At 39.4% G+C, this 27,927-nt stretch overlaps 4 protein-coding genes across 9 annotated transcripts in view; 2 read left to right on the forward strand and 2 right to left on the reverse strand.

The window, feature by feature from the left end:
• Positions 1 to 6,360, forward strand: part of si:ch211-168d1.3 (ras and Rab interactor 3) — a 59,405-nt gene extending 53,045 nt beyond the window's left edge. For all 3 annotated transcript variants that reach the window (XM_034676194.1, XM_034676193.1, XM_034676191.1), the window contains one exon: positions 4,401 to 6,360. In XM_034676194.1, coding sequence (XP_034532085.1) covers positions 4,401 to 4,724 — 324 coding nt within the window. In that variant the 3' untranslated portion in view covers positions 4,725 to 6,360. The remainder of the gene's footprint in view (positions 1 to 4,400) is intronic.
• Positions 6,361 to 6,791: 431 nt separating this feature from the next.
• zgc:101810 (uncharacterized protein LOC493612 homolog) lies at positions 6,792 to 14,356 on the reverse strand. Of its 2 annotated transcripts, XM_034676196.1 has the most exons (12): positions 14,258 to 14,356; positions 14,087 to 14,163; positions 13,918 to 13,988; positions 13,764 to 13,824; positions 12,729 to 12,839; positions 11,310 to 11,468; positions 10,968 to 11,097; positions 10,747 to 10,883; positions 10,466 to 10,615; positions 9,173 to 9,318; positions 8,933 to 9,065; positions 6,792 to 7,420 (listed from the first exon to the last, which is right to left on the reverse strand). In XM_034676196.1, exons 3-12 carry the CDS (start codon positions 13,983 to 13,985, stop codon positions 7,250 to 7,252), a joined length of 1,266 nt encoding a protein of 421 aa, XP_034532087.1. In that variant the 5' UTR covers positions 13,986 to 13,988; positions 14,087 to 14,163; positions 14,258 to 14,356; the 3' UTR covers positions 6,792 to 7,249. The 2 variants fall into 2 exon arrangements, with proteins under 2 accessions (XP_034532087.1, XP_034532088.1); XM_034676197.1 differs by lacking the exons at positions 13,764 to 13,824; positions 13,918 to 13,988; positions 14,087 to 14,163; positions 14,258 to 14,356 and adding an exon at positions 13,165 to 13,294.
• Positions 14,357 to 15,566: 1,210 nt separating this feature from the next.
• clcn3 (chloride channel 3) overlaps positions 15,567 to 27,927 on the forward strand; it is a 99,245-nt gene continuing 86,884 nt past the window's right edge. For 2 of the 3 annotated variants that reach the window (XM_034676189.1, XM_034676188.1), the window contains exons 1-2: positions 15,568 to 15,713; positions 17,734 to 17,827. The gene's annotated coding sequence lies outside the window, so the exon portion shown is untranslated. Of the gene's footprint in view, positions 15,714 to 17,733; positions 17,828 to 27,927 lie in introns of all 3 variants that reach the window. The other variant, XM_034676186.1, reaches the window with a different exon arrangement.
• Positions 18,240 to 21,033, reverse strand: six7 (SIX homeobox 7). Its single transcript, XM_034676199.1, has 3 exons — positions 20,626 to 21,033; positions 19,109 to 19,272; positions 18,240 to 18,922 (listed from the first exon to the last, which is right to left on the reverse strand). The coding sequence occupies exons 1-3, from the start codon at positions 21,031 to 21,033 to the stop codon at positions 18,712 to 18,714; spliced, it is 783 nt and encodes a 260-aa protein (XP_034532090.1). The 3' UTR covers positions 18,240 to 18,711.

Here is a 27,927-nt window from a genome sequence, read left to right on the forward strand (position 1 = left end):
AATTTGCTCCGTCTTTCAATGAATATTGCTGCTGTGAGAGGATTTGCCGATGAGAAAAATAATTACTTGCTAAGTGAAGCCGGCAGAGTCGAGTTGTACAAAGCTTTCTAAAATATAGGCTGGAACACAAAATGGGTTTCAGGTGGCTGAATGTGGATCAAAGGTTGTAAAATACTACAGCCACTTATGTAACGTGGTTTACAGAGGTTCCTTACTGGTCTTTATTGGAGGTGTTACCCACTGGGGCCAAACAGTGTTGTCCAAATAGCTGCTCCTGGTGTTCTGTTTATTTGTATCCCCGTTAACTGTTACCTTAGCAACATTTGCAGGGGTCCTGGGGTGGTAGTGTGCTGTTTTAGATGGAGTTTGTTCTGTTTTACTTTGGCGAAAGTAGCAATACCAAAGTTAGGAAATTATGTGTTACATAAAGTGCTGGTTTTTAAATTTGACCTTCAGAAAATCTGAAGTATAAACATCAAAGTGCACTTTAAGTATTTACAGTAAAAGAGCACATTATGTAAAATGTCTCATTTCAGAATAAGATACAGTGTGACATTGGGCTCTGTTCATTGATGCACTAATGTATCCACCACTTAAATGTATAAAGCATTATTTGAAGCTTGCTGCTTATACATTTTTCTATCATGTCTAATATTTCCAATGTTTTTCAATCATCTCTGTGATTCTATTTCCCACTTAAATTGATTTGATGTGTTTTTTGCATAGACTGTATAAAATTTGGACGTAGTATCCGTGACGTCACCCATCTGTTTCTGAAGCACTGTTTTGAGGCCAATCGGCGGCGGCAGCCATATTGCTGCTGTCGAGCTAGTGTGAGGTAAAGAGGCAGGCTTTGAGCCTCCTAGCCAACAGCTACAGTGTTCCCACCTGTCAATCAAGTCAACTGTGCCTCTCATTGGAAGACTCGGAATCTCAAAATCTTCGAAATTGCTGCGTTATGAAAAAATTCACCCCCCATACAGTGTGTGTAATGAGCTATCCAGACTACACTCGTCTTTTGTACCAGGCTGTAAACATGTTTATTTCTGCTGTATAGATCATCTTTTTTGAATTGGTGTGTATGTGGTTTCTGTTATTTCCTGAGCCAGCCTCAAGCGGATCCTCGATGAACTGCAGTTTGTAGCACTTCCGCATTGGACTCATATTTTTAAACCAGATGTTGCCGCTTGGTTTTTTGTCATATTAATCTGCATCAGTGAATTTACTAGTGTCTGAAGTTCTGGAATGTATTCAGTGAAGTCAAAGGCAGGAAACTGGCCTCTCAATTGAGAGGAGTGAAAGTATAGAGTCTATAAGCTTAAATTACTTTTTTAAACAAAGAAATAAAAAGATAAAACATCTGAAAGCTGGGTTGGTTGATTGTGGAGAATATCGTTCTGAAACCTTCTATTTATCAAACAAGGGCTAACTGTGAGTTTGCAACCTGTCGCTGCAGCTCCCACTGCAAGGAGAGACAGTTTGCCAAAGCTAGCTAGCCAGTTCCAGAAATGATGGCAGTGCTAGTTAGCTTACGTTGCCATTAGCTAGTAAGCTAGTTAGCTAGTAAGCGGTTCAAGGCTTCGATAGCTAACATCTAATGTTAGCATCAAACCATGTTTGTTGTTACATGACATAGATAGAAATAGTTTTTGCTAGCTAACATAAAAGTTAGCTAGCTAACAATGATGTTAGCAAGGAATTGTTCAATATAGAAGTTAGCTGTTGTGACTTTGTGGTTGGTATCACCCAATGGCTAATCATATATGCTATACAGTGAAATATGGTGTGATATCCCTCCAGATTTTCACTGCCTGTTGCCTTTTCAGCTGCTGGATTCATCAGATCTCCTGTAGTGCTAACACACAACAGACAGCTAGCAGACCATGTGGAGAAATAAACTGGATTAGATTGACTCACTGCACCTTAGATCTAAGAAGACATAGTGATATTTGAATACCAGCTATGTTCGTGGTGCCGAGATGTTGAAGAAAAAAAAAGGTTAGGGTTCTGATGGGTGGATGGGTAATGAATACATTGAAATTTCTTCACCTGAATTATGGAACATTTTATTTAAACTGTGATTATGATCAGTACAGTTCAACCACATATCAAGTGTTTCTCTGTGGATTAGACAAAAAAGTTCCTTTGGTTTTAAAGAATATAAGATCAAATTAACTTTTTCTAGTTAAAAAAGTTAATTTGATCTTACGTGCTTTAAAAACCGATGGAACTTTTTTTTAAGATCAAAGGAATTTTTTATTCCATAAAAAAAGTTCCTTTGAACTTCCATGCTTTTAAAAGCAAATTAACTTTTTAAAGATCAAATTAACTTTTTTTTTTAGTACAAAAGAATTAATTTGATCTAACATACTTTTAAAACCAAATGAACTTTTTTAAGATCAAAGGAACTTTTTTTAAATAAACCAAAGTTCCTCTGATCTTTCATGCTTTTTTAACCAAATTCACTTTTTTGTACAGTTCGAAACATGATGTATTTCTGTAGAGGAAACTACCCACCAGGAAACAAAATGATGAAAACAAGCCAAACCTTTAACAGCAACAAAAGCATGAAGAAGGATTTGAGAGCAGGACTTTTTGTTAGTGCTGAGTATCACCTTTCCAGGACTTAAAACTGTGATTTTTGCTGTATAAATGTTGAAAAGCTTCTATTTTAGAGATCTATCAGAGTGTATTTTTGGTTTTGGCGCACTTCCCTCAAAAGCAACCTACCTTTAATGATCTTTCTTTAAACTCCAGTTGATAAGAAGTTCTAAGCAGACTGGTGCAAACTGGTTTCAGTGTTTTATAAGTCATATTTTATGTCTTTTGTATTTCACACATCACAAACTGCAACAAATAAACGTTGATAATCCATCCAAAGAGCTCAGATTTGACATTAATTACATTGATGCATTGTAGACTGAGCCTAAGCAGATTATCCTACACTCAGAGGACATTGGCAGGTAGGGCAGGGGGAAAAATTGTGACCCATATTTGAATCTTGGGTATTACGGCGCCTGCTTGGAAAGTTAAGACTGTCACATTTTTTCAGGGTAATGCTAAAGGTTTCCAGTTGAACCAAAGGTCATCCCCCAAAAGCCAGACACAACACCTGGATTTCCCTCCTTTGCTCGGAAACCATTTCAACATTCGTTCCAGGAGATTACTTATGGGACGGTTTTTTTTCTATCGGAGGTAATCCTCTGATGTGGCACCACCGGCTTACGTCAGGGCATCCACTAATGCTCACATACACACGCTTTGACTTTTACCTACACTCTCCTATTATAACTGTACCAGCTCCAGATTGGTAAAAACGGTCCGCCAGATGCCATGGAAAAAAGGCATTGTCATCCACAACGTTTCTGTCTCGTCACGTGGTGCCTCTCCTGGCTTCAAATAGCCGATCTAACTCACCCGGCAGCCAGATTTTCCACTGACACAGGCGGGGATCAGTGAGCCAAGTGCTATGAAGAAGTGGGCGGTCAGATAACATGAAATTTATTGAGCTGCATCTACCCATCGAAGCAGGCAAACACAATATGCACACGGACAGCGAGGAGCTCAGTGACTCTGTAAGTTTTGCTGATGGCAGACCTGTTGATTCTAATTGATGCTGTGTGTTTTCTCTGTTTTTTTTAAAGAGCATATTTGAGCACTTGTGCATGTGTGTGTGTTGGTGGTGTAGTTGTGTGTGCAGGTAGTCTCTGTGGTGTGTGTGTGTGTGTGTGTGACTTACGGTTGGATGTTTGGATAAAAGGATTTTGTTCTGTATGTTTTCATTGTGTGTGTATTTTAAAGAGAGTTGTGAGGGCGTCTGTAGGTGGCTGAATCCGACATTATATAATAGCTCAGGTAGAGCACAATTGCCGGTAAGTGTTTGAAGAGTGGCAATTGTTTAGACAGACCAGTTATTTGTGTGTTTGATCGCTTTTCGCTCTGTGGAAAATGTCAGAAAGTTAAAGTTTGAGATTTGAGCGCGTGGGGGAAAACTTCACCAAAGCAGCGAGGTAGAGATTTAACAGATAAGATGTGGTCACTTAGGTGTTTTTGTTGGAGTTTGTCAATGAGGCTGTAACATGCAACAGAGAGAAGAGCAGTTAGAGAGGATTTTCATGTGCAGCTCTTGGACCTGCTGGTTGTGTGTGTGGGAAGCCGGAGCCTTGTTTCAGGGAGAATATCTTTTATGAACATCATTTGGGTTCATTTGTTGTAGTGGATTATCTGCCTGTGTGCCTGCACATCTCTCACTCCTCCTCTGGCTCCATCTCTCTCTCTCCTCCCCCTCTTTTGCCCTCACTCCATAAGCCTCTTGACCTCTGTTTTGCATGAATACAGTATATATTCACTGTTTTTTTTTCTCTCTCTTCCCTCTCCTCCCCTCCCCTCCCTCCCTGCAGAGGTGCGTTCGGATACTGTTCCAGGACGGGGAGCGGAGCGCCGTGCGGACGTTGCAGTGGAACGCCGGTGAAACCAGCCAGGCCCTGGCGCAGCTGTGTGCCTCCACCTTCGGAGTGTCCGACCCGCAGCAATACACCCTGTACTGGCGCAGCGGCGGCGAGATGCGGGCCCTGCCGCCTCAGGCCCAGCCCCAGGACCTGGCCAGCCACAGCGAGGGAGGCCCCTCGCTCTCCTACCTGAGGACCGACCACGACTTCAGCAAGATGCGGCGGCTCACCAGAGGTGGCGCCGTGGACCTGAGCGAGTCGGTGTGTGAGGAGTGAGTGGGAGGATTGGAGGGAGGAGGGAGGAGGAAGGAGGAAGGAGGAGGAGGAGATGGATGGTTGCGCTGGCTTTCTCTCTCTTTCTCTCTCTTGTTCTGTCTCTTTCTCTCCGGCGGTGTGTTGTGTCTCATCGTGGGTCAGGACTTGTTGTGAAAAACTTCAGCCCTTCTCCAGAGCAGGAGCAGACCTTAAACGGTAAACTCTTCCCTAAATGGACCAACATGCAGAGCACAGCAGGACCAACACAGGGACTGTTGCCAAAAGTTGTACTGTGCAGCACTCAGTGTGGCTGCTGCTGTAAAGGAGTGTGCTATTTGTGACATGGAAAATGTGTAATAAATGGATTTGATTGTAATCAGAAACATGAACCCAGAGTTATACCATGAAGTGATTACATCATCCGAACGTGAGGAGGCTCAAATCCAAAGACAAATTCTGTGAGACTACTGTTGCCTGGAAACAAAACCACTTCCTGTACGCACAGGAGAAGGCAAACTGTCCACCTTGGTGATGTAACCCTTTCACTGTATAGTTCTGGGCCAAATCTTAAAGACACTTGGATGTTTTATTTCTTTACTTCTACGTGTTACAGTCTGCAAATCTTGATGGAACCTCGTTTTTTAAAGGGTTTGGGGATACAAACCTTTCTGTGCCCCCTTTGAATACAGCTTGTCAAAAAAGGCTGATGCGTTACAGCCAAGACCAAACCTTAATACCAAAGTGACAGACACAGAAGAGAGATAGACGCCATTTTTGATTCAACAGGTGTTTACTTTGAAAGAAATCAGGTTTACAAGCTTAAAGGAAGGTTTTATTTTTAGATTCACCCACAGAGACTATATTTATTTTTGCTTTTTTGAGAAAAAGCGCAGCTCTCCTCCGTTCTCGCGTATTCTATTAAGTGTTTTTGGCAGGTGGAGTAATGAGCGAGTAGGAGGGAGGTGATAGAAAAGCATCAGCTCTGTGGTTTTTTAAAAACCATGTGAGAAGAAAGAAAATCACATCCTCGCTCCGAGACAACCTGCAACAGATTTACTGAATGACTTGCGAATGTATTAATCTTTTTTTTTTTTTGCCTGTTGGAACTTAATCCTTTCACAAACACACTCATCTCATGTTCAAACCACTGCTTTTGAGTTCTTCTGTTTCTCTTGGCCGTGATGTAAAATAAAACTGCGTTACAACCGGACTGAGAGGACAGTCGGACCGATGAACCAGCACCTCCTCGTGCCTGGTTGAATGTACATTTTTAAAAGTCACCAGCTTCTGGGCGACTCCTGCTGCAAGTCATCACTACCACCAGACTGTTGAATCAGCGTCATCCTCGATGATCATATTGTGTATTTAAAGCTAACTTTGAATTGTTCAATTTGTTGGGTAGATATCAAACCTAAGTATGGATTTTTAACCAGCTGAGGAGGTTCATTTTTGAGAACTTTTAACGTGTTTTGGACATTATTGCATGCTTATTTCATTTTAACGTAAAGGTTCTGCGAATGTGGTGTGTGTGTGTGCGTGAAGCATGTGTTCAATGTGAGAGCTCACTATTTATTTTCAGTGTGGAAACACAAATCTGTATTTTTTTTGTCAGGTAACTCAGTATCGCAATAAAAAGAATTGCAATATCTGTTCACAATGTTGTTTCATCCACTTTGGTTTTGTGCTGAGAGTTGGGATTTGATGCCTTACAGAGAATCAACCACCAGGGGGCAGCAGATTACCACAAGTTTTATCCTGCTTTTACACTCTCCTCAAATTTTCTGTTTATTAAAAGTTTGCCATGAAGTCAAATGTTAATGAAGTATATATTTTAAGTCTATTTAAAAAACAAAAAGAGCCCATCCAACTTTAAAAAAATGTTTAATAGCATTTATTTTTAAGCTTTTAAGATTTGTTCAGCAGAAACTACAACACAGTCAGAATTCTGCAAAATGTTAAAAAAAAAAACGTTTTTCTATTTTAAGAGTTACATCAAACACAGAAAACTTTGTTCCTCTAATCTAGTTTAACAAATCTGGGATTATGTACCATGTTGACAGTTTTACAGTCAGTGCCACCGTCCCTCTGTTTGTTTGAAGGAGGCCTTTATTTGAGGCACAGAAACAACTGGCACTGTACTGTTTTGGTATTCAGACAAAATAAAACCACAATGTTAAAACATTTTTAATCAACGTATGAGCCTTTTCAGAGGATGAATCTAGACCCATATATAAATGGCACATAAGAAAGTAACATAGTTGGTTTGCTTTCATACTGAATTCAAACCTCTAAAAAGTTTCAGGGGTCCAAATACTGTAAAGGTTCAATGTGTGTGGAACAAACAGGAATTTATAGCAGAAATGTAAACTTTACGCTTTATAATTGAACTAATTTACCACTTTTTACATTTTTTGTCAGTCAGCTATGATTGTAATAGAAAGCATCAGAGAGCGTAAATTAGCCATCAACTTTTATCCCAGGAAGTGGGAGACAGGAAGTTGATCCAAAAGTGTTAAAAATATAAAATCTGCGTAATGTTTTTCATCTTATCTGATTCCACCTCCCAGTTTCTGCAGCACGCCCAGGCCTTTCTCCTCGTACTCTGCCCTCGATATCCAGAAGGAGTCTTTGTCTTTCATGATGTTGGCGAGCACGGCTCCGCCCAGGAACACCATGTGTTTACGCCTGGGAGGGTCCTCGATGCGGATCTTGAACTTCTACAGAGGTGAAGAAAAGAAAGATGTGATCGAAACACAGCGATCCACATGCTCATATGATGACAGCTTTCATGTTTGAGTGTATCTCTGCATAGAAGAGCACCAAATATAACTGCTGTAGAAAAGCGACTTTACAAAAATCGCCTCAATCGTTCTCCATAACTGAGATGAAACTTTTTTAGCCAAAATATTACTATGAAATATTTGTTTTCATTGACAAAAAAGATAATCTAACATTGTAATAATTCATCATATAATACATTGAATTTTATATCAATTAATTTCTTGGTTTTATTAAAAAATTCCACTTATTTTTTAGGAAAAGTAACTTTTTAGTACAGTGTTTAAACAAGAAATGGACATGGCGACCTTGATGTCAACCATTGGTTTGTGAACTGTACTATTAAAAAGTTAATTTAGCATTTTAGAAGAAAAGTTTTGTTTTATCGGAGCAAAAAGTGAACATTGTTGGACAAATGTTTGACACTAGAAAGAACTGATGGGTTCACAAACAGTAAATTATCAGCTAACACCTAAGTTAGCTTGGTTAGCTAGCTTAGTGCAACATTTTCTTTATTGTAATTTTGATATAAATTATGATTCTACCAAAAACAGGTTTACTGGAAATATTTCCACAACTGACTTTTACAAAGTATGTAGTGTTTTTCAAGCTAGCACCTCTCAATCAATACTGAATTTCCCTTAGGGATAAATAAAGTACATTCTATTCTATTCTATTCTATTCTATCAAAAGATAGCTACACCTTCTTCTTTTTTTTTTTTTTACCTTAAATAGTGCTGGAATTCAAATAATAAAACATAATGCTGTAGTGAAGAAGACTACAACAAGGATATGTGACCATTAATACATAATTAAAAAGTTAAATGTAGAATTAATTTGAGTGAGAACACATTTTCTGTCCATAGACTCATATACAATCCAACTTCTTTTTGGGACCAGCTCAGTCTACCCCTGCTTGTTGTGGAAGGACTGCAGGTTTGAGAGACTCTTGTGTCTTTATTCAGACCAGAAGAAAACCACCACCATTTTTTAATCAGTGTTTTGTAATTATTGTCAATGGCAGGTTTTTCTTTATTTTTAACATTATTGTATCACTATAAGGAACTAAACACTGCTGCCAGTGAGCCTTTTCAACAGTGTATTGTCTATTTGTTTTCAGTCTTAATCCTAATGACTATGTAATATTGCTTAAAGCCCTGGATCAAGTGGGCTGGTGGGGTTTCATTTCCCACTGCAATCATCATTATGAATATTGTAAAGCAATATTATGTCAATTCTATGTAAGATTTATCACATTCATGGAAACTGTATTATTTTAGCTTTAAGGGGTTATGGCACAGGTTATTCCTTAATGGATTATTGCATTTATTTAAAGCTATCAAAGAGTATCAACGGTTGTGTAACATCTTATTTAACATCCTGTATTTTCAAATACAGATTATGGAAGGGTTAAGCTCCTCTACATCTCTCTGCAGTGAGGCGTTTCTTACCGATAGCTTCTTTGTGTCTCCGTCCAGCACTCTCTCCAGGTAGAGCTGCTTGATCTCTCTCTCCAGCCTTGATGGAAGGCCGGGGTACATGGTGCTCCCTCCTGACAGAACAATGTGCTTATAGAAGTCTGCCCTGCGCACATAGACAAGACGTCAGGAGAAAAAAATAATGTGCTGTGTGCATGTGTAAACACAGTAGTTAAAGGGCATTAGTAAAGACAGCAGTGGGCAGACTCAGACCTGAGGTCAATGTCTGCTGCTTGGATGGTGTTAAACAGCAGCTCAGCCACTCCTGCCCCCTCAATGTTGATGAGATGAGGCTGGAAGAGAGCTTCAGGGGCCCCAAACCTCTCACCACCCACTTTCACCTGCCGGCCATCTGGAAGCTGCATTAAAGAGAGAGATTAGCTCAGTAAAAGTCTAAATATTTCTGATTTAAAGAGCTTCCTTACAGAAATATAGCGGTTTAGATCTGTTTATACAAGCAGCTTCTTATAACCAAAACTTATGTTTAGCATAAGTTTTAACCTCTAGTGGCCATTAAACGTATAACACAATCAAAAGAGAAAGTCAGGTGACAGTTTTAAGAGCAAGAAAGTCCACGTAGGGTGAAGACTGGTTTGAATGATGAACATCAGGGCACATTTAGAGCCCCTCTACTGACTGACTACAGTATATGCCTCCTCCATGTAAACAGACGGGACATGAGTTGAACTTTAAAAATCAAAATACACGTCAAATAATGTTTTTCAAACATGGTTTCTGTCATCATAGTTAGGTCTTATCAAGCTATTTTATGTGCAAGTGTTTGTTTTGGGGATAATTTTAGTTTTATACTATAAAAAAGAAGTGTAACTCCGTGATTGAGAGCTTTATTGAGAGATGCGGTTCCTGAAATGCTTTGTAAATAGGTTTCGCAGAGTAGAGAGGGAACTGCAACACTAACACAAGAGCAACTTCAGTTTCCATTACTGAAAGTGTCTACTTCAAACTGACTTAATGATCAGTTCTACGGTAGAATGAACCAACCTGAGTGGTTGTTTGTGGGTTTTGGTAAGCAGAAGAGATGGAATGTCAACACTGCAGCACCACCAGTCAATCCTTACTGCACAGACTCTGGCTTCAAATGTGCAACATGTATGTTAGCTTCACTTCTGTACAACTGGAGGATGGTGAGAAGTGTTGTCCATCTTCATAAAGTCAATGAGTCAAACCAATAGCAGACTTTCACCCAGGAGAATAATGTTAGTGTTCCATTGGTTGAATAAAAGTCAAGTAGTTTACGAGGTCAGCTAGCTTGTTAAACTTAGCTCACAAGCTTAATATTCAGTTTGCTTGAGCTATATAACTTCCAAATCCGTGTAATTTTATACCTCTGTTTGGTGTATAGGTTTTTTTAATCATTGGATGTTCTTGTAGGCTAATTCTTATTCATCCTTGACCCGCTGTTTATCCATATTAAGCATATTTCCCAAGGTTTGGGACCTTTCTTTTCAAATATTGAAAACCCCTTAATATTATTCTTCAACCTACCGTGAACGACTCCACCAGGTAGGTAGTCTCTGTTGCCAGGCGTTGTTCCTGATCAATGTTATACCCAACATAGCAGAGCTTCTCCTTTAGTATACGCACTGTTTCAAAGTCGGCAGTGTGGTTGAAGGCGTAACCCCGGAGAAGCAGGAGCTAATTGCAGGAAAATAAAAGACAGGGTATGAAATAGTCTGTATTTTTAGGCAATTTAATTTTTATGCAGGTACAAAATTCTAATTCAAATTTTTTTCTCAATTTTCCTTGTATTTCCATTTTAGCCTTACTTTTATGAGGTAGCGTGTGATGTCACGTCCTGCAATGTCCAGCCTGCGTGTGAGGTGGGGTAAAGAGTAGCCCTCATACACCGGACAGATGTGGGTGACACCGTCCCCTGAGTCGATGACTACACCCGTCAGCAAACCTGCAAACAGAGGATCATTTTAAATGATCAGTAAATCATTTACTGATACATATATTGATGAAAATTTGAGTTCTGATGCATTACCTTGAGCATACAGAGTCAGCACAGCTTGAATTGCAACATAAATGCTGTGGAACTGGTACTTCTCAAACATGACCTCTGTTATCTTCTCTCGGTTCTTGTTGGGATTCATGGGCGGCTCGGTCAGTAAGATCTTACAGAAGCAAATAACAGATAAAATGTGATGTAATTTGCAGTTCTATTACAGTAGTAGTAGCACTATGGGCTACATGCTAGTGTCAAACACAATTTAGCAGCAAAACTCCTGATATTTAATTTTCTGAACTCAAAAAAATACAAACAACATGTATTTGTGCAAATGTATAAAATGCACATAATTCAACATTTGGTTAGCTGTGTTTCTACCTTGCACTCTTTTGGGTCGAGGTCAAGACGGTCAGGGCCAAAGGTGTGGTCCCACAAGTGGAGCATGTCATCCCAGCAGCGCACCATGCCGTTCTCCATGGGATAAGACACCTCCAACATGGAGCGACATTCACTTGCCTCATCACCCACCATCAGGTCCTGGTGGAAGAGTTACATTTTACAGAGGCAGATCTATTAATGCCTATTCGCTTTGCGGAGTCATGCTAACATACAGCTAGTATCAAAACTTTCATGTTTTTACTTCAAATTGATGAACTGCTGAGAGATACCGTATCATTTCATATTGTATCATACCATATCGTATCGTACAGTATCGTACAGTATCGTACCGTATCATACCATATCGTACTGTATCGTATCGTACTGTATTGTATCGTATCACATCATGTTATTCCGTATCCTACCATATCGTATCGTACCGTATCGCACTGTATCCTACCATATCGTATCGTACTGTATCAAATTGTATCGTATCGTATCGTACCATATCATACCATATCATACTGTATCGTATCGTATTGTATCGTATCATACTGTATCGTACTCCATCATTCTGTATCGTACCATATTGTATCGTATCATATCGTGTCATATCACATCGTTTCGTTTCATTTAGTTTTATATCGTATCGTTTTGTATCGCATCGTAATTTTTCATATTCTAAATTATAGAAAACAAAATCTCGGGGATGGTCTTATGAAATTTCGGCAACTAAGCCAAATAATCTTCCCCCTGTTCTTCAAACTGTGTAAGAGTTGGCAGTTCAATGGGGATAATGACTGAACGATCTGTCCATGAACTGAACTGCGTTGTTGGAAGGTGTAAGACACTTACAGGTAAGAGCTGAGAGGAGGAGGTACAGTAGGTCAGGTGTTTAATGAGCTGAACAAGTCTTACAGTGTACGTCTAGACACAACAGACTGTCAGTCACTTTGCTTTAAATAGAATACAACCACATGGAGACAGTGGACGAGGAACTAATGAGATCTTTTAATTAGGTAAACCAGTGGCACACTGTAATACTCCCCACTCTAAGTAAAAGTCCAGTATTAACTGAATTAAAATTAGATGGTACATTTCAAAAGTAGGAGCACTCATCTAGCTTCACGAGAGATTCCTTTTTGTGGTCAGTTTATCATAAAAAACAAAATTTTAAGAGAAATGTTCTTTTCACTGGGCTGAAAATTGGCTGTTGTTTCTCTTGAGCCTTTGACAACATATCTGATGGAAACATATGCTTTCAATACCTGGAAAATATTAAAATCAAGTCATGAAAGAAGGAATTTTATAGACTAATTCTCAAAAATCACATAGTGGGAGACTGGTACACTCATTTCAGCTGCTAGCTTAAGTGAAAGATAATAAAGGGGGTTCATTTTCACTTCATAGTAATCTTACCTTTATTTCAATGTTGCCCACTTTGGTGTTGGATCGTATGATTGGTCGACCCACCATTGCTGGGAAGATGTGATCAGGGAAGTTGGATCCAGCAAAGCCGCACTTGACAAACTGAGAAGGGAAGTTAGAATAGTACATATCACTTTTTTCAAGTTCTCTACTAAAACTAAAAGTGTTTTCTGTAGATACAAACTGATCCTGCAAATTAATGTATTCTTGAATAATCCTTTATGTGGCTCATTTTGATTTATAGATCAGTTCCATTTTGTGTTACCCTTCATTAGGGTTTATACGTGTGCAGATCTGTGTTCATTTATGAGATTTTCTCTGACTTATAAGCTGCATTCCATCACTTTTTTAGCAGCATATCAGGTCATTAATCTGGCAAGCACAGGTAAATATGCATGTTGTTTCAAAGCTTTTAAATGCATTTCACCCCAGACTGTCTCTTCTTCTGTCTGTCATGACTTTAGCTCATACTGTTACGTCTCAACATGTCTTTGTGGCCACAGTGCACATTCCTTAGCCTGCAGGGATGCAATACATTCCAAGCAGAGGGGAAATATAGCATACACCTAGCTCTTGGATACAGGTGTGGTTCTTATCTCATGTTCATTCTAACTGCAACATTTAGAACTGAACATTTAAATGCCACAATGCAAACTGAAAAGCACTCTTGACCTTTTAGTTCCCCTAATGGCTCTTCCTACTTTTCATCCAATTGCTGCTCAGTTCAAAGCATCACAACCTTTTATGGTGTTGTGTTCACATTAGAGGCACAGTGACAAGTCCAGACAGATGTGGAATCAGGCTGCAGTATGCAGCACAGATTCACACCCTGCAGATTTACATGATCCAGTCTACAACTTTAAACTAAAAGACAGGTCTGTTACACATCTGGTGTGTGTTTGCATCAGAAAGATTTGCAATAACACTTTGAATCTACAGGAAAGAAGAAAGAACAGCACAGCACAAGCACAGGTAATGGGCTGTGTAGCTTCTGTACAGTACAGGATACTTATGGAATTGACTTACCCCTGTCCCATTGTCACAGACCGCCACTTTTCTCCCCGCGTTGTCCATGCTTAGATAAATACTGTAAACAAGTGAAGAAACTCCCTCCTGTCAGGACAGGGGTCTCACCTAAACAGAACCAATTCTCTTGAATTTAGAAGTGACTGCAACTGACAGGTAAGCAGACGTTCTCCTGTTACTCCTCCAAGCCTGGGCGGGGCATGTGAATCTGGGTATGCCCATTTCCTGAGGCCAAGAGGGAAGTAGACTGAAGCACAGTTTTCAATTTCTTTTGATGACAAATTTACAAATGCGTTTTAGGATTAACATTTACCAAGACTTACAACTGTGTAAGTGGTTCATTGATAGTTTACATGACCTCATACTTAGCACACTCAGTACAGACTTTTCAATTCTTGCTCTAGATGGGGAAAAAAAGAGAGATTGGGTTTTTTTTAAGGATTTTTTTTAAATTGTGAATTAAAAAAAATATACTCATAAAGAAATACAGTTACCTTTTTGTGTCTCTCTCTGTTCAACATTTAGGAGCCATGGTTAATCAAATCACAAGACGACTGCTGATGATTTCTGGTAAAACATATAAAATATAATGATCCCTTTAAGAGTCTAGCTAACTAATACAAAACATCAGGAATCAGAAATATTTCTCATTTGTTTCAATAATATTTTATGAAAATTAAGATTTTCTCTCATTTTGATGAAATGCAATGCAATTCTTTCTTGTTGTATAGCCGATTTATACATTTCTTGTTGTGCTTGTGATTGTTTAAAATCATTTTCACACCTTGAAGTTTGTGTAATAGTATAATATTTGTATTATGAATTCATTCAAAGAAATAGAAATGTAAAACATGTAGAGTTTTAAAATACATTGCTTGTATTTTATGTCCATCGCCACTTTCTCAAAGACCGTCATGTCATCTCCTCATGTAGCTTTTAGTCATTTTTAATCGTATGGTGTTATTTGTTCTTTTGTTTGTATTTTATTTTATTTTATTTTACTTTTTTCTTTTTGTTTAATCTTGATCTTTTTAGGGAGCCTTTTTAACATCTGTCAAGGGACTATGAATGTACACTAGCCTTTTGCCTAAATCTGGAATATTTACAAAAATGTTAATTAATATGCATGAACCGATTAAAAGACAAATAAAAAAGAAATTTACATAGAAGCTGTTCGTTGCCACATTTTTTGTGCAGCACTGCAATTCAAAAGAAAGGCTTAGCTAAACCAATTTTAGGTTTCAAAACTGAGATCATTTATTTTTATTAGTAGTGAAACTAGCTTACTCTGAATTAGTTTGCTAAATAACAAGTTTTAGTCATAAAGATGTTTAATTAAGAGCTCCTGTGTGACTCTACTTAAGTCGTTTCCGCCCCTGCTTATTGTCCCAAGAGTTAGGACTAAACACGATGAGGCATCCTTTAGTTTTTATGCACCAAATATCTGGAACAAATTACCAGAGAACTGCAAGTCAGCTGCTACTCTCAGCTCCTTTAAATCAAAGCTGAAGACTTTTCTGTTTACCGCTGCTTTTCATTAAATCAAATAATTAATTATTTATTTATTTATTAAACTGTAACTTTTTATTCTTTTTATTCTTGACAATTTAATATGTTTTTACGATTTTTAATGACTATTTTTAATTTAATTTAAATGTTTTTTAATGTTCAGCTGATTTTTAACTGCATTGGTCATTTTATGTAAAGCACTTTGAATTGCCTTGTAGCTGAAAAGCGCTTTATAAATAAATTTGCCTTGCCTTTAAATTCGACCGTTCCAAGAAACAAGATAAGTGTACGTTCCTTCCGGCCGCCATCTTTGTTTACTTTCTGAAGCAGAAGCAGGTCCTGAACAGTTTTCACTTCTTCTTCACCAACAAAAACGGTCTTTTATGTTCTAGCTGCGTGGAAACATACTTTTGGAATATGGAAATACCCTGAAAAACATTGGTAAGTCCTTTCAAACAGTAAAGTGTTGATTTTAACCTGAATTGTTTTCAGAAACATGCTAGCTTGAATGTGACTTAGCTTAAACTTTAACAAGAAACAAGCAAGTCCTACAGTCTTAGACAGTCAGAGGTTCTGATATATAAAACACAGTGTTGCATAATCAAAGAGTAAGTTAGTGTAGGTGATAGTAGAGCATGTAATTGGAAAACTGACAGATTTTTTAGCCAGACTAAAAGAGAGATAAATGGAGAGTTGATATTGTACCTTTATTTATCTGGGGGCAAAAAATTGAAATTGCATGAAAATATAGAACACCAACTTTCTTGTAGATGGACTTCAAGTAGATGTGCGAACACTAACCCAGGGGTGTCAAACATGAGGCCTGTGGGCCAAAACCGGCCTGCCAGAGGTTCCAATCTGGCCCTCGGAACGACTTTGTAAAGTGAAAAAATTACAGAGAAGACATTAACTGCAACTTTTCAATCAAAGTAACTACTGTTTCAAATTTGTCCTGTAGAGATTCATAAGGACTTTTTAGAGGACTATAAGATGATCCACTAACTACTAACACTAGCACTACACCGCTGCATACAGCACTGTCCAGCAAGCAAACTGTTCATGCTGGAGCTGAGGGGTCCAAAATAATCAACTTTACCTTCTTCATTATTATAATCTCTGTTCTTTTGCAGTAAACATTACACTCTGTGTGTCAGGTGATTGGGTAACCTGTTTGGTGTGTTTGCAGCAGGTTTCAGGGCTTAAAGAGTAAAAGATTCTGCCCACTATGAGACTCATCATGGCAAAAAATACAGCAGCTGTTTTTGTAGAAAGATGGTTCATTAAATGTGAACATTTTCAGAATGTACTTGTACTTTTTTTGCACTAAATCAAAGGGAAACATTTAGAGTTTTCATTATTTATAGGTTATTATGTTATGATCTTAGATCAACTTGGGCTGTATGTGGCCCCTGAACTGAAATGAGTTTGACACTGCTGCACTAACCCAAACGACAGTACTCACCAAACCTTCACATCCACTTTTTTCTTCTGACTTTGGCTTGAAGAGGGAAGTTTAAATGCTGTTCTAATGTTGTAGTGGTGCGTTCAAGGTTGCTCTGTTAGCATCAGCTCCGATTGGGGAAAGCTGTATTTATTTTAAATATCCCTTGTTTTGCAAACATGGGGCAACTTTTGTCTCTGTTTGGTGTTACCATTAAATGTAGCTTTGTGGCAGTCCTAGATTAGGGGTCTTATTTTTGGGGTCAATGTAGAGATTTTGGACAACGATGAGCAACACAATTTATTTTTGTTTTAGCTTATTGTTTTGGTCGCAGATATAAATGAAGTACTCTTCATTGAGATATAAAACTCATGGGGTGCCGTTGGCCTAGCGGTCTAAGCATATACTGTACATATACAGCAGGTATAGCCCTCGTCACAGAGGTCGCAGTTTTGATTCCAGTCTTTGCTGCATGTCCTCTCCCACTCTCTACTCCCCACATTTCCTGTTTCTCTTCAGCTGTCCTGTCCATGCATTAAAAGGCGAAAAGGCCCAAAAATATATATTTTTTATAAAAATGGTCAAAAAAAGATATAAAACTTACTTAATCAGTGTTTAACCTTTAAAAAGGACTTGAAAAAATATGGAAATATAAGTTTAATTTAAACCCTATGTGGAAAATGATTAAGGAGAACCAGAGGAATAAGGCCTGCTCTGTTCAGGATCCTTCATTAAATCTATTTTGGGATTCTCCCAATACACCCATACACTGAGTCAGCATAACTGTGGATAAAAATAAGTTCATTTATTTACATAAAACATTTACAAAATACATTGGGTTAGAAGAAATGATGGTTGTAAGAAAGAAAGCAAACAGTAGGCCTTTTAAACCTGTCATTCCTGAGAGGGACACAATCACATCCAAACCAGGTCTTCACTATTCTCAAATGTCACAGGCACATTGAGCTTAGACCGATCAGTGCTTTACATTCTCGCTGTTCCATCTTTCATCTGTTTCAGCTCCTGCGGGATCTTCAGAGCAGCTCAGGAGCGTGTGACGAAAAAAAAAGCTTGACAGATTTTCAAACAGTGACGAAAAAAGAGGAGTGGACAGGTAAAAACACAGGTGGTAACAAAACATGTTGTGCTTTAGCAGCAAAATCTGTGTCATTAGTAGTAAATAATGCTCCCATTATTATTAAGTATATAAAAGAATGATGATGCCTTTAGTTCCGTTTTAAGGCAGTGAATTGAATTCCGTCACTATGTTTACATGCATGTTACAACCTGAGTTCTCTGAATAACAACATTAAGGTAATAAAAGTGATGGGAAGCACGGCATAGTAAGATACCAGATCACACATTTACACCATTAACATGACGGAATACTTGAGCACAATCTATGCTAAGCTAATGCTGGTTATGAATTAACTCATCGGCCATTAATGTGTTTAAATGGACTCTTCCATGTTCCTCTACTTTGAGATGAACAAGTATAACGGTGCATGTAAATGTAGCTCCGTTCTTTAACAGCCTACTCAAGGCATTGATCATTGTGTCTTCACAGCTTCCATACAAATGCATAATGTAGTTCTGATCATAACTACAGGAAAATGATCTATCCAAAAATATATACTGAACCAGTTCAAAGATTCATATGAATATGCACGTTATCTAAAGACCATCTTCTTCTTGTCTATAAATACTTTGAGTGTTTGAATTAAAAGAACCAGTTCTGCGTTCGTCTATCAGACATGCTGAGTCGTGATCAGCTGTAAACTACTTCCTATAACAGTCTGGGTCATGTGCCATGGTGCTTCTTTAAGTGCATGTTGTTTTTGCATATTATTCCCTTATAAAACATCCTCTCACAGCCACATCAAGTGGTCTCATCTTCACTGAGAACACCTCCAGTGTGTCCGCAGCCACACTCACTTCAAGTGTCTTAAACAACAAAGTCCAATCCTCGGGACGGAGTTCATGAAAACAAAAAGAGTCTCAAGACTCGAACTCGCTGTCGCTGCTGACGGAGATCTCGGGGGTGGAGGCTCCCGTTCCCCGGCGCTCGTTCTCCGTGCTGCAGTCGCTGGCCTCCGGGCTGCCCAGGTGATGAGGGGAGGGAGGCAACATGTGGGGGTGATGGCGGCGGTCCTGATGGGAGCCGTCGGGTGAGCTCTCAGAGGGCATGAGGGACGGGTCCTGCTGGAGTCTGGATGGAAACAGATCAGAGAAATGAGTCAGAAGTCTTACTTTTTGTCTTCTTCAAAGAGTGCAATCAGTAGAGGTCAGTTCTGCTTGTCAGAAAGGGTTTTCACAAGTTTTCATGAGCCTGTTTTCTTTTTTTTTTCCTCCTTCAATTTCAAATACGACACACTTATATCACTTTTTTAGTCACCTGTTCTTTGCAGATGCAGCACGGTCTCTCTGCCGCCGGTTCTTGAACCAGTTGCCGACCTGTGTGGGTGTGAGTCCTGTCGCCTGGGCGAGGTGGCGTTTCCTGGACGGGTTGGGGTACGGGTCTTGGAGGTACCACTCTCTCAACAAACTGCGAGTCCTTTCCTGAAGGGGCACCAAAAAAAAAGAGGCTTTAGGTTAAATCCTGTGAAGTACACAAGTCCGTTCTTTTACCGCGAAGGAACGCCTCACGTTTCCCAGAAAATCAAAGCCTATCACTTTGAAAAGGCACCATATGTTGTTTAGATATCATCCTATTAAACCTCAATAATCTTATCACTCTCTTATGATGCTCACTATAATCTTATAAGACTGGATTTATTATAGATTATCACATTTACAGTAGAAGAATATATAATATATACCCTGTAAATTGGATCATGTTAAGGGGCTTAATAAGCTGTTGGAGAGCCTAAAGATTACCTTTACTACTGAGACTATACCTCACCCCGCCACAAGAGGGGGATCACACCAAGTCTGCTTCTTACATGCACTAATTTACTGAATTACAATCCTGTGAGGTGACACTTTTTAGTGATTTTTAGTTCATTATTTCATTTTAAAAAGTTTGAGCATGACTTAAAGTGAAGTTGTAGAGTATATGAATCTCCCCTTTAAGACTGAAAATGTAAGTGCCTTTATAAAGACTATGCCCAAGATACTAAGCGATCAAAGCAGCAGAAATTTCACTAAGAAAATATTTAAAAATGTTGCTGTTTGATGGCTAAAGGTAGTGTTTTTGCATTTGACAGCTGCTTATTTAAGATTGCATGTAATTTAACTGTGATAAACAGAGAATCTGACCCATGCACTGCACGCCACACATTTTACAGCAATTAAAAAGAATATAAAAAAGGAAAAAGCGAATCTGGAGTGGCAATTTAAATAAGAAAATATTGGATTTTGGAGAAATTAAAAGAGCGTTATATTGGCCTGCTTCAATGTGAAGTTGTTCGAGGATTGTGAATGTCATATATTAGAGAAATAGTCGAGGATATAAGAAAATAATCAGGATTTAATGCTGGACATGTGTCAGAAGAACCAAACTCAAAACAATATTACAATTTGGGCATTTTTAAGAGTGACACTTCTCTGATTCTTAGTGTTTGACAGCATGAATCCTCTCTTCATGTGTAGTTTTCTGCAGTTTTAACACTCAGTCGAGCTTAAAGTGGACCTCCAGTAGAAGGCTGGAGGATAACCGGCTCTGATTATCACCTTAAGAGCTCAGAGACCAGGCGGATTGATGCAGCAGAGGCAGGTTAAAAAGCACCACACAGGAGAGCAGCTGATGTCCCACAGCTTAGAGTTAACAAGCAGAGTCATGTAATATAACAATGTTTGAATACTGAGGAATACCTGCCTCTGATTGATCTATCTTTACCCCCACAGACACACGTGGTTGCGTAAATGTGCGTTATAAACCACTACAACACACTTCAGGTTTTTTTTATTTACCTTGAAGCAGTGCGTCTTCTGCTCCCCGTCCCAGATCGTGCGGGGTAGAGGGAACTTCTTGCGGATCCGGTACTTCTCCACCGGGCCCAGCGGCCTCCCCCGCAGCCTCTCCGCCTCCCGGTAGTGCGCGTCCAGCCACAGGTCCTGCAGTTTGGCGTGCGACTCGCGCGTAAACCTGTAGCTCTGCAAGATCTGGTAGAGAGCCTCAAAGTTCCCCCCGTGAAATGCAACAAGCGCTCTCGCTCGCATCACGGACTCGTGTCGGTTCAGCGCTTCTCCGGCGGATCCGGGGACGGCCGCCGGTAGGGACCACAGGAACCTGCCGAGGCGCTCGATGTCCCCGGTCTCCTCCAGGTTCTCGCACACCCGCGCCACCTGGTCCGGTGTGAACATCGGCAGCGGGAACATCTCGGCTGGATGCTTCTTTGTAGCTCACCAAAGAAGTTAGGAAACGCTCAAAGGGCGCGTAAAATGATGCATCCACCCGTGCGTAAAGCTCCGCGCACCGCTGACTTTTATTTTTTGGAGACGATTGAGGTTTATTGACACTTTCAGCATCTATCCGCCGCCTCTCTTATGTAACTGGAGCTCTTGTTGGTGTCTTAAATGTCTCAGAAAAGCCTGTGCGCAACGGAGGCGGCTCCAAGTTTCCAGTGTGGCTCGGGCCGAATAAAGAAAGAGGACAAGGAGTCAAACTGTATTTATAGCGAGATACAATTAGCATCTCTGTGGTTGTTTTGAGAAGGATTATACGTCCCGGCCATTAGCTTCTTAGTGGGGGGTAGTGTGTACAGAGGTGACTGGCTGATCAGCTTGTTTGGCTTAGCCTGAGGATACATTGACTGCCAGGATGACTTCAGTGAGCAAACAAGCAACGATAGGTTATTTAATAGGTCGGATCTGGAGATGGAGCCCTGCCTCAGGAGGAGGGCATGATGGGAGGAATCATCTCAGCTTTTTTGACAGCAGGAAGAGCGAATTCATGATGCAATCAAAACACAAAGAGAAACACTGTCAAGTCATCCTGTTTACAGGAGTCTAAACTTTAAAGCTCCAATTAAAACTCTGCCACACACTTGAAAGGCTCCTGGTCATGAAAACCAGTATCACATGTGCCTCGACATTTGGCCGAGAAGACACTTGAGGACATAAAGCTGCAGCGATCCCCTCCCAGCTAATACCCCTGTAATTAAAACAGACATGTTGCACCTATAGGCGATGTCCCAGAGACCTCTGACAGGGCCGAGACGCACCATAACGCCCCAAGACATCAATGCCGGACAGAGCAGCTCCAGGACAAGGAATTAATGATGTTGTATTCGCTTCAATCCCTCTGATCTCAGCAGCTCATTAATCAGTCTCAGGACAAATTTCTTATTAATCAGGCTAAGGATCCTGAAAGCATCTGTCAACTATATTTGCAAACATGGAAAACTTCCCTTGCACATTGTAGCCCAGAGGAGAAATGTTTCTGTTAAGCTAAAGCTGAGCATCAATGGGCTGGAAGCTGAATGAAGACATGATAGTTTCACATTGTTCTCTTAAAGCAGAGGAGAACACGCAGACAAAGATAAACCCCTGCAGTGAATATGAGGCCTTGCATAAAGGTTGCAGTCAGGTGAAGGATGATCCGCCTCCAAATCCGTCTACAATACAGATATGATTAGGCTAGACACAGAATGCTAATCCTTAAAATCAGGAGTCCTGATATGAAGCTCTCTCTCCTCCTCTCCAGAAAATAATTAACTTTAATGATTAAATCTTTTTAATTTTGTTGCATTATAAAGAAAAATAGATGTCTATGCGTGTAAGAGGAAAGGATTCATATGAAGACCTTTACAGACACATCAGTATGTGACATGAAGATGATCCAATATGTGACACTCTTAAAGTGCAATTTAAGGCAGCCATAAGAACAATAAATGACCCACTTTTGGGGTAATTTTAAATCCGCTTTGAATTATTTATTGATCTTTCCTGTCTTTAAACTATTCTTAAACTATCTTATAACGGTTGTTTATCAAGTTAAAACATTTTTTTGTTTTATTTTCTTTAATTATTGTAATTCATTCATTCATTCATTTAAAAAATGTATGTTGCTGAATTATAATTTTGTGTAATTAAATACAAAATAATATGAATTAATAAGTGAATCATAATGTAACACATGTTAAGTTTTCAAGTTTGACTCTAAATTGATTAAATAAAGGCAGAGGAAATACCTGCACACCAACTTAACTGGGCTCCAACAACACAATGAAGTCCACAGGCAGAGTCAAATGTAAAAATTGCCCCTTTAATTATTATTATTAATAATAATAATAATAATAATAATAATAATCATAATAATCATAATACATTTGATTTATTACGCACTTTACATTCTGAACAAATCTCAAAGTGCTACATGACATTAAATGGGCACCAAGAATAAAACAGGGTTAAAAACAGGCAGTAAAATGCAGACACTTGTTAAAAACAGTGTAGTTAAATAAAACAAGTAAAAGCAGCCGGGTAGGTCAGATAAAAACTTGGGATAAAAAGTATAGGGAAATGAAAACTAGGGAAATGTCCTCCGAAACCGAAAAGTTTTCAGTTCCTTTTTGAAGGAGTCTGTGTCTGAATTAAGTCATGAGTGGTCAAAACAAAGCGCGCTCACAATTCAAAAAGGTGAATAAAAACCGTAGCAAAGGTTCCAGTCCTTCACCTTCATCACTTCATCAGTAGCACAAATTTTACCTCCAGTACAGACACACTCAAGAGTCACCTTTTTTTCTTTGATACCCCGTGTCGGCAGGGTCCCAGCATCCTGATACACTCTGAATTGATAGACATGATTTTTTTTAATAGTGCTATAAAAATGTAAATCTGGTTTCATAAAGCAGGCTTTATTTTTTCTCATCATTGGAATCAGGACTGAGACTGAGATTTAACAAGTGTCTGCAATAGAATTTTTTTAATATTTCAGAGAGAAACTGAGGGGCATTGAGAGACTGTATACCTCAGTAAGATCAACTTTCTCTGATTTGTGGATCTGCAACAACTACCGAAATCTACTTTAATTACTTTAAGATTTGTGCCAAAACATAGCTATGCATCATCATTTCTGCTGTATATTTATCATGGTCTGTGGAGGTTCTCAGTCATCCAGGTCATGGTAATTCAAAGCTTTATCCGTAAGGCAACTGGACTGGTAGAAATTCTTGAAGACGTTGAAACGTCTTTAAGAATTTCTACCAGTCTTCTTGCCTTACGGATAAAGCTTTGAATATATATTTATCATTCACTTCTGAATTAGGAATACTTCACACAGAAGAGCATTACATCCACTTTAGAAAAAAAAAACCTGGTCTGTTTTGTGAATTAAGGAGATACCAGCTCTTTAAAATCTCAGTGGAGCTCTCATTTAGGCTGCTCAAGGGAACAACCCTGCCCAGATTAATTTTAGTTTGGGTTTCAGAAACATTAAATATTGTAGTCTTTAAGTAACAAAGACTGTATTGTTTTTAGTTTGTTGATTTTGCAAAATCACACGAGGACTTTGCAGTAGTTCGGACATCAAGTCCTGTTCCTCAGGATCAGTTGATCTGATAAAGAAAGCTTCGCAGATGTAAGAGGATGCATCTGAAATGCTCTCAGATTGATGAAAATTAGCTTAGAAGCTAAGAATTTATTTATTTTCAGACAGTTTTCTCATTATTCCAGGATGATTGTCTCATTAATTCAGAAAAATAGATGACTGTTCTTCTGTAACTCAACAAATATTTTAATAAAAATCAAGAGACAATTGATTATCTTGATTAAATGTAAAAATATAATGCTTAAGATGTTAAACATCATTACCACAGCAGCTAGATCTAAAAAGTGCTCTTACAGAAGAACAGATTTTTTTGACCTCTTTATTGATTGCATCTACTACAAAATTCTGGGCTTCTCTCTTGGCCTCTTGCTTCACCATTCCACTAAGTTTCATGAAACCTGGATGTGTAGTTTTTCTGTAATGCAGATTAATTTATAAACACTTAAGTGGATAGTTTTTGTGCATTTATTGACTTTATTTAAAGGAAAGGATGGTGGATGGAGCGGGAAAAGAAAATAGGCAATGACGTGCAACAAAGGGCTGAGTGTTGGGTTCAAATCATGGCCGCCCATATCCAAAACTAAAGCTTCTTGACATGGTGCTCACTATTTGATCACTGAGTTAAACAGCTGCCCCCTCTTTGCCCTTTTAAACTACTCCACACCCTGTTCAGCCTTTTTTTTCCAGCAGTGTGACACCCACATTTATTCTGTTTAAATCAAAAGAAGTCAGAGAAAAGCAAAACGTATTCCAGTTTAAGCAGCTGACAAGAGCTAATATTTACAAGATAAATTACTCTTAAGCAAAAAATCAATTAACTGGACTGTTAATATTTCATCAGGCGACTAATCCTCCCAGCAGCAGTCATGGGGGGAAGCTAAGACCAGCTCTGGAGACGCTGCTGAGTCCAGTTTCTGTTAACGCGTGTTGAGTGACTTTAGGAGCAGTCGGCAATCATTTGATACGTGTTAGATCCTAAATCTAGATTAAAATACCAGGTGGGATCTGAGGGCTAAATGGAAGAGGGGGTAGGTGTGACTGAGTGTGTGTTAAGTGTGTGTGTTTAGTGTGTGTGTCACAGTCTCTGGCACAGAAGGGGAGAAATGAGCTCAGTGAAGATCATGCTCGCGGTTAATCTAACCCTTCCAAGTTTCAGACACTTTGCGCCACTGACTACCTCATGCACACGCACACACACACTCACACACACACACAGGCTCACCTTCATTATGAGAAATCCCCCACCCTGCCCAATCTGTTTAACACTTTGAGGGCAGACTGAACTAAAATCTGCTTAAGCGCTCCCAAGCCGTTAGAACAGGATGAATGATAAGATGGTGATGGGATGAACAGATGATGGATCTGTTAGAGGAAGGGCAGGGGGTCAGGGGGGCTAATTATGGGCTGTGTATTTGTAAAGTAGACCATCTTAATGTCATTAAAGACATTTTACTACTGAGGAAAGTATGACTGACAATAACCTCAGTCATTAACTAATGTTAATTATTTTGTTTATATGTCACATCTTGACCGTATTTTTCCTCTGGAGGACCTTTCACTGTCACCTTGATGATACGTATCTGCATTTGCAACAGTATATGCCAGACTTTTATTTTGAAATTGAAACCCAAAATGTTTTTTGAAAAGAAACATTTTTGGTTTCATTTTCAAAATAAGAGCGAAATACAAAAGTTTGAACAGTTGTTGAAGTCCTGGATTTATCCTTATTAGTTGCAAAAGTTTTCATTAGGCCTTCATATAGATGCATTTAAGAACCAGTGAGTGCTGTTGGTGGATCATCCTGACGTGGCACTGGTGGCCTAGTGGTCTTAAGCGCCCCACATACAGAGGCTACAGTCCTCGTCGCAGGGGTCGCCGGTCTGATTCCCAGCCGGTCGACCATTTCCTGCATGTCTTCCTCCGCTCTCTACTCCCCACATTTCCTGTCTCTCTTCAGCTGTCCTATCAAATAAAGGCAAAAAGGCCAAAAATATAACTTGGAGAAAAAAAAAAAGCAGCACTTGAAGAGACCAGAACTGCTGGTGCATTCAGGTGCTGTGGGTGAGGTAAAACCCTGTTCAAGTTGAATGCTTGAAGCGTAGTGTAAAATCCACAATATACATTGCACCGGTATGAAAGACACGGTCTGTTTTTGGGGGTAAAAGGTTTGAACTGAGTTCCTATATCAAGACTTCCAGTATGTTCAGCAATGTGTAGTTTCTAAGCAGCCGTGTAGCTCTTTATAGTACCATCTGTTATCACCACCTGCCAGCTACCTGTAGCTAAGCTCAGTCGATGGTGTCGTAGAGAGTAGTGAGGTAGGGATGGACCCAATGCCTGCGACCACCTCCCAGATACTTGCACTACCCCCCTTTCGCTGTCTTAAATTGAAGAGTCTTTTCAATCAAACCAGCACTCCTCCAGGTTTATTTATTTATTAGTACACCACTGCTTTCTTCAAATACAAGAGTGTAACCTAATGAGGGGCTAAAAGGTTAAAAAGTGGCATCGCTAGACTGGTCCACCTTGTTAGCATGCTTTGCTCAATGAAGCAGTCTCTGGCTTATTCGCCATATTCTTGGTGAAAAAGCATGACACAATGCACCTCTCTCAGCATTTCATGTTGGTATATTAGTCACATGGTTGTATAGAACGTAGCCAACTTTTCAGATGACAGAGAGTATTTTAAGTGCACCTTATATTCAAAATTTTACGGTAAAGGGCCAATCAAATCCTTTGGGATCAAATTCATTGATCCCCAAGTTAATAACAGAAGTTGTTGCATTCACCTCAGCAAATGATGGTCAACTGGTGAACAATAGAGCTGTTAGGTCTCAGATTGATTTGTAAGAGCAGCCCTTTTACATTTCCAGTTCAAGGTGGGACCTTTATGTCTCTGTAGCCTTGAATGTGATTGTCACAGAGGTGTAATGGTCCAAAGGAAAAGTGTACTGTAGCTTATCTCTCAGGAACACAGTTTAAACCTTTTCCTTCTGGAAGACTCAAAATAATAGACAGTGTCTTATATACCAGAATGACTTTTTTTTCCAGATTTTACGGTGCCTAGTTTTATAACGCAACTTCCACAAGACCCTGTTCTACATTTGGTACCCAGCTTGTAAGTATTAAATTGTGGATTGACTTGCAACCAGTCTGTGTTGTACCCTGCTTTATTTCTAATACAGTGTCTTCTATGTTTTAGTTCCTGGTTGGTCTTTTATTGCTTGTCAGGAAGATCGTGTGGGGAAATAGGCTGGTTGTGTTGTGCTGTGTCCCGTGTGGTGACGAATGGTGGTTGCCTTTTCTTTTTTAAGTATATGTTGGTCTCTTAATACCAGTAGACAGAGCAAGAAACAAAGGGAGAGAGTGAGGAAAGGGGAGCTGGATTTGAACCTGGGCCGCCTGCCTGAGAACCACACGCTACATACATACATGAGATGGGCAACATAACCACGAGGCCAAACTGGCGCCCCAGTTTCCCTATCCATATAACGTGATGATTCGCAATGCCTGTATGATTTAACCTCCAGGAGGCATTCTAATCTTTTTATACATGTTTTTTTGGTGATATTATTTTAATCAAAGAACACGGGAACATGTTTAACCAGTAAGCAGCCATGATTCAAGCAGACACACACACACACACAGTCACGCAGAAGGTGGAACGCCACTTGGCATAATTAATGAGAGGCTTAAACAGAAGCCTCCTGCTTAAAAAATGA

The sequence above is a fragment of the Notolabrus celidotus genome, chromosome 23 (assembly GCF_009762535.1).
Source record: "Notolabrus celidotus isolate fNotCel1 chromosome 23, fNotCel1.pri, whole genome shotgun sequence".
Classification (NCBI taxonomy): domain Eukaryota; kingdom Metazoa; phylum Chordata; class Actinopteri; order Labriformes; family Labridae; genus Notolabrus; species Notolabrus celidotus.

Excerpts from the sequence above, each read along its gene's own strand:
- zgc:101810 (XM_034676196.1), bottom strand. The coding sequence starts at position 13,985 with ATGGGCATACCCAGATTCACATGCCCCGCCCAGGCTTGGAGGAGTAAC. Across the intron at positions 11,469-12,728 it reads TGGGCAACATTGAAATAAAG|GACCTGATGGTGGGTGATGA; the intron begins GTAAGATTACTA and ends CTCTTCCACCAG. Across the intron at positions 10,884-10,967 it reads GCTGACTCTGTATGCTCAAG|GTTTGCTGACGGGTGTAGTC; the intron begins GTAATGCATCAG and ends CTCTGTTTGCAG.
- six7 (XM_034676199.1), bottom strand. The coding sequence starts at position 21,033 with ATGTTCCCGCTGCCGATGTTCACACCGGACCAGGTGGCGCGGGTGTGC. Across the intron at positions 19,273-20,625 it reads AGAAGACGCACTGCTTCAAG|GAAAGGACTCGCAGTTTGTT; the intron begins GTAAATAAAAAA and ends GTGCCCCTTCAG. Across the intron at positions 18,923-19,108 it reads GCTGCATCTGCAAAGAACAG|ACTCCAGCAGGACCCGTCCC; the intron begins GTGACTAAAAAA and ends GTTTCCATCCAG.